The 6,000-nt window shown below is 44.8% G+C and overlaps 1 protein-coding gene across 2 annotated transcripts in view; it reads left to right on the top strand.

The window, feature by feature from the left end:
• The window catches only part of LOC119433716 (actin-binding protein IPP), a 41,552-nt gene continuing 35,552 nt past the window's right edge, over positions 1-6,000 (top strand). The window contains exons 1-2 of one of the 2 annotated variants that reach the window (XM_049659106.1): positions 1-133; positions 3,683-4,068. In XM_049659106.1, the coding sequence (XP_049515063.1) occupies positions 3,690-4,068 (379 nt within the window). In that variant the 5' untranslated portion in view covers positions 1-133; positions 3,683-3,689. Of the gene's footprint in view, positions 134-167; positions 365-3,682; positions 4,069-6,000 lie in introns of those variants that run through there. The other variant, XM_037700970.2, reaches the window with a different exon arrangement.

Here is a 6,000-nt window from a genome sequence, read left to right as displayed (position 1 = left end):
TTATGTTGCCATTCTAGCAGAGTTGTTGTGTTACTGAAGGTCTGTGAGCGAGTTTTGTGATGCGCGTTCATCGGAGACGCGCACCGTCGCATGAGATCACCGATCTAGAGCACGCACTTTCGACGACCTGAAGGTAACCTCGCAGCTTTGTCGACAAGGTTGACCCGTTTTTCACGCCTGCATTGAGGTCCTGTCCCCGCCTAGCGGCCGTGCACAGATTGTTTACATTTTTTTTTGTGTGTGTCGTGTTTCCGTGATGTGCGTATCAGCTGTGCTTCCTTCCGTATGACTATTGTTGGTGTGTGGTTGTCAACTGCCTAGACCCAACTAGATTTATCCCCGGCGCTAACTAAAGACGAAGCAGGTATGCAGTTAACTGACGCGCTTCCTTTCCCGTCGCTGCTTGCAATGCAGCAGCATTGTTTGCTGTTCTGCCATTGAGTCGCGTCATCCGAACTTGTTTTATTTTTCTGTTGTTCGGGACTGTTTTTGTCCTTGCCTCGTTAAAACTGATTTTGCGAATGCGTTGCGTGACCCCTCGTCAGCTGCCCGAGCTGTATTTGCCGTGGCCTTTCCCGTGCAGCGCTCAGGTGTCGTAGGCGAGGTTAACGGGCGCTCTTTTGTAGTGCTCGTTGTTGAGCTCCTTTTAAGATCGGCGCTGTTACTAGGCGCTGTCTCGCGCGGTCTGAAACAACGGGAGCTGGCGAGCTCTCGTGTATGTTGCAGTTTTGTGACGCTTAGTTTCCTAGTTCCGACGTGTCGCTCAAATCGTGCTACAAAACCGGTAACACGACTGAGTACCCGGTCAACGGCCGAGCGCGCCTGAACGCGGTTTATGGCTCCAAGCTGATTATATGCTGCAAACACCGAGGTGGTAGATGTTTTCCTGCGGCGTGTCTGTTACGGGCAAAATGTGGCACGCGTAGACTTGTTTTTAAGTTTTTCACGGTGTATACTGGCAAGATTCGCGACGTGAAGCAGAAGAACGTTGGCCGCGCAGGTCAAGCTGGCAAAAAAAAAAAAAAAAAAGTAGTAGTATTAAGTTGAATGGGATGCTGTAAGCGACGCGTTAATCATACCTATCCCTTCAATGCATTGTTATAAGGAGCTTTTTGTCAAACAAAAACACGTACGGTACTTAACTCCGCAGTGCGCACCCAAGTTGTGACAGGTAAAAAGAAAAAAACTAAACAATCTCAAATGTGTCACACTTGTGAAGTTGTGGCATGAAAGTCTTGCTATGGAGTGGGCTGTACTTTAATTACTATTGCATAATAAGTTTGCAAAGGAGCATACATTTATGACAGCCCTAGAAAGGGCATGTAAGTGCAACTAAAACAAATGAGCTTGCGGAATCGCAAAACATAGAGACAGTTTTGAAAGGGGACGTCGTCAACCTCCTGAATGTTGCGTGAAGCTACAAGGAAAATCAGCGAGGTTCCCCAGAAAGAAGAGCTGCATTTGATGAAAAAAATTTCCTGGTTCAGGTATTGAACTCGGTGTTACCTTAACTCTTTGAATGCAGTGCGACTGGGATGCATATGAGTATTCAAAAACGCATGACAGTTGTGCTGACTTACAGCTGCATGCAGCCTAACTTTTTGTGTTTTCTTGTCTTCAGCCTAGCCGAGCTGAATTTTATGTATGTGTGAATAAACTTGCCCAAATTAAGGTTTTACTGCAGCCAAAATTGGTTGCCTTTCTGAAGCAGTTGCACTTCCAACTGAGCCAACCAGGAGGTTAGCGGAGTACATACATACATCAGAGATCCACATCTTGCCTCTGGCTAAGGATTAAAATGTTGAGGGGTTAACATGCTGTATAATCAATCCACTGAATAAACTTAAAAAAAAAAAACGAAATGCATATATGCAACCTAATGTGCAAAAATAGCAGACTCCTACTCCACTTGTTTCTAGATGAGGGCATTCTTCAGGCATATGACTCTCTTGGCAGAAAAAATTCGCACTAACTGTTTCGTCAAGTGAGGCTCAATTGCTGTGTTTGCACGGGGGGTGTGTGACTGTTACTTTGGAATGCACCTGTACATTGTAGCACGTCATGCAAATACAGTGGCCTACATATAATAATAATTACTCTAACAACCTTAAAGAATATTTTGCACTACTTCATTGTTCTTGCTCATATTTCTCTCACCTTTATCGCATACTTCGATCTGCAATGTTCAGCAGGACACTTGGCATGATTGCGTGCCCATTTTGGCCAGAAACCGTGAAGCCAGTCATCTTTAGAGCAGCTTGTTTCTACAGTGGTGACAGACACATGGCTCTTATTTTTTTTTTTTTTTTTGACGGATGAACCTGGCAGGCAAAGATGCTAATGCTGACTGATGTGGATGACCTAAGTTGCGATCTTGTTGTTACTTTTACTATAATACGTGTTTCGGCAAACCAGTGCTGCTGAGCTCAGAATTGCAGGATTGATTACTGGGCACTGCAGCCGCATTGCGATGAGGGTGGATTGTAAATTGTAAAATCACTCGTTTGCCATGCATTGGGCGGCATTTACATTTCCCATCTGCAGCATGCCTCATAATGAGATTGTTTTTTTTTTTTGTTTTTGTTTTTTTTTTGTCATGCTGTGAACCAGTTTTGGTTTTAGTGCTCATCTGGTGAACGTGCCAAGCCATCATGATGCATTCGCTCTCTGCAGTCTTGGGATTGTTGCAGCTGTCACATACGAGTGCAGCCGAAAGAAATGTGTGCAACCACTTAGGTTATTTTTGCTGAGCAACATCATCATACCCAACCTTATTGCTAATTTTTTGTCATAACACCACGATGGTGCTCGGTCCTGCAAGGTGCTTCTCAACCTTCATAAATGCAGCTCACTGTATATACATCATAGCACATCATAACCTTATGTACTCCTAAGCACACAAAATTTTAAAAGCATGATATCCATGAAGAAACAATATTTTTTTTTTTTTTACAGTCATTGCATACAACCTAAAATGGACTGGCGCCGTGGATACTTCTCCATATTGACCCTCTTATCACTTGCATAAGTTGTGAGCACAGACGATCTCACATCTGGTCGTACTGATATTACATGCACAGGCAAAATCAGACACGAAATAAAGCACTCGAGTTAGTCCTAACTTGTTTGTATTTCAGTTGTCCATGATGTACATCACAGCACATAATGCTAGATATGTATACTTCATACTAGCTTGCCGAAGCCTCTTTGCTACAGTCAAATGCCATTACAATGAAAACCATTACTACAAAATGACCCATCTTGTTTATATTGGGTTTGGCATGCTTCACTATAAAGAAATTTGCATTTGCCCAGGTGAACCAGTATTGCATTACCCAGGATTGAGTTAAGGTACAGGAAGAAAATGGTGTGTATTAGAGAGCAAACTGGGGTAGCTTATATTTTAGTCGACATTAAGAGGTAGAAATGGAATTGGGCAGGCCATATGCCTAGGGCACATACTTTGGGGCCTATTAGAGTTGCAGAGTGGGTGTCAAGAGAAGGGAAGCGCTGCTGGGGGGGACAGCAGGGAACTAGGTGGTGTGATGAAATTGGGAAATTTGCAGGCATAAGATGGTGACGGCAGGCAAAAGACAGGGCTAATCGGAGATTATGGGGAGAGGCCTTTGCCCTGCAGTGAACATTAAAATAGGCATGACGATGTTGATAATGATCTTTCCAGGTTGGTGATGCCGCCACCGTCGTCAACGAATCTCTCGTGGCGGCCCAAGGGCCGTGGGAGCCGCCACCACCGCGACAGCGGCGGGAGTGGAGGCAGTGGTAGGAACACAGGAACTGGTGGCCAGCAGAGACTCTTCCGCAGCCGAGAGTACGGCTCGCGGGTGCTTGGCAGTCTGAGTGAACTGCGTGAGAGTGGCATGTTGTGCGATGTAACTCTGCGTGTGGGCGGCGAGGACTTTGCGCTGCACCGAGTGGTCCTTGCGGCCAGCTGCCCATACTTTGCAGCTATGTTCCACTCTGGCCTGGCGGAGGCAGATCGCCGCATGGTTGAGATAAGGGGTGTGTCAGCGACCATTACAGATCAGCTGCTTGGGTTCATATACACCGGTAAGAGATCATACTACATGTCATTTATGCTTATGTTTTGTACAGTCAGTTCATAAAATTCAAAGTCAATTCTTTCAAAATTACAACTGATTTTTAAGCAAATCGCAAAAGGTTGGTTGGCGTGGCATGGTCTTGCCACCTGCTCCACCTGCATGCCCTTGATGGCACATAGGTGAACATGCTAGAATGACAGACCTTGAAAATCGGTACTGTAGTTCAGTGAGCTTGCACCCAGCAAAAATAAGCGAACAACTCGGCAACAGAGAGAATGATATACATGGTCTGGGCGGTTGTTGAGCAAAATAATGCAGCTTACAGTTGTAGTGTGGGCATGCTCTGCTAGGGCTGAAGGCAAGCTTCGGATCTAGCCACACACAGTCATTCTACAGTACTCCCCAACCCATAGCACATGTAATCGGAGCTACATTGGGTTCGGATGAATAAGACAACCAGCGGTGTCAGCTCGAACAATGCTTACTGCAGCTCTAACAATGTTCATTGCTGAACATTTGTAGAGAGAAAGTTCGCAGTGTAATAGGTGATAAATAGGCTTGCCTCATTCTGTGTGATAGACAACGAGGCCACTCACAGGTTGCGGCAGGTATCCCTTAGGTCATTGGTCCAGTTCAAGGTCGGAGCGCCAGAGAGAGAGAGAGTCTCCGCTGGTGATGCTCTTTTATACCTTTTTACCTTTGTGAGAGGAATGTCCTCCTTGCACGTCAGATACCTTTCCTTCTCCTGCAAGTAGAGGGGGGGGAGGGTGAGAGCGAGGGAAATCCGGAAGAGGAAACAGTGCGCCTCTTGCGTGTCTACATTGGCTCTCGACGCGTCCACACGATGACGTGAGCACGCGGGAAGAAATGGGCGGGCGTGCTGTCCACGCAGTTAGCCCTTGTATTGCATTAATGAGCACTGCAGATCGGTTGGTTATGTTCATAATTCTTGAAGGTAATGTTAATGTTGAAGTTGATAAGACAGGCTTGGACCTTCTGGCACTGGCTATAACAATAGTGACTCAAGAGTTATATGATTCTGCAAGCACCTCATGTGTGTAAGCAGGAACACGACAACACTAATAGTGTTCAATGAAAGTGCGAAGTAAACGCGCATGTCTTTGAAACAGGTCAACAGACATTTAAAAAAAATTGTGTAACCTAGCTACAACACTCCTCTGGACAATGCACTGCCCAAATAACTTGGATTTTCCTGCAAGAACTTGCTGAAAGAAGTTATTTAAAGTGCACTGTATAATTTATATGCATATCTAATAATCTTGCAATGAAGACTTTCTCACGTGCTTACAATGCAGCCAACTTTGAACCACTCATATGTAGATGGCTGCTGAATGGAAAGCATTTTGAGTGCACCCAATATTACTTGCAGTTTGATAGAAGGGAGCTGGAGAACATCCTTCATGTATGTGCCTCCTTATGTATCAAGTCACAATGTTACCTTGGATCATAGATCAGATTTGGGAATGATTCAAACAGAAGTGTAGTCAAGAGAAATGTGCACTAGGTCAACTCAAAATTTTCACCAAATAGTGGGGCGGAAGCAAGAAACAAATGTATGCAGTTATATGAAATTGTTAATTAGAACTTGTAAGTTTACCTTACAGAACTTAAATGGAACCGAAATTCTGGGGATGAGGATGATAACCAGATGTTCTTGGATGGCATGTATTCCTGCATCTTTACTAGCAGCCATGCAGTCTCGTGACTAAGTAAGTTTCTTAGGTTTACACCAAAGAGTTTGGATGAAATGCAAGTTCATTTACTGCAGGGCAGTTTTCATTTTGAGAGGCTAATAAGTACTTCTTGTGACCTAATTGCGTGGAATGCCACTGGTGGCATCCTATGAGTGATTAGGTTGAGTTCGAGTACATTTAGAGTGCTCAGTGTATCAAACGTGACAGTGGGTGGATGCAGAGTT

This window comes from Dermacentor silvarum, chromosome 11 (genome assembly GCF_013339745.2).
Source record: "Dermacentor silvarum isolate Dsil-2018 chromosome 11, BIME_Dsil_1.4, whole genome shotgun sequence".
Taxonomy (NCBI): Eukaryota; Metazoa; Arthropoda; class Arachnida; order Ixodida; family Ixodidae; genus Dermacentor; species Dermacentor silvarum.
This window is presented reverse-complemented; position numbering and strand designations above follow the sequence as displayed.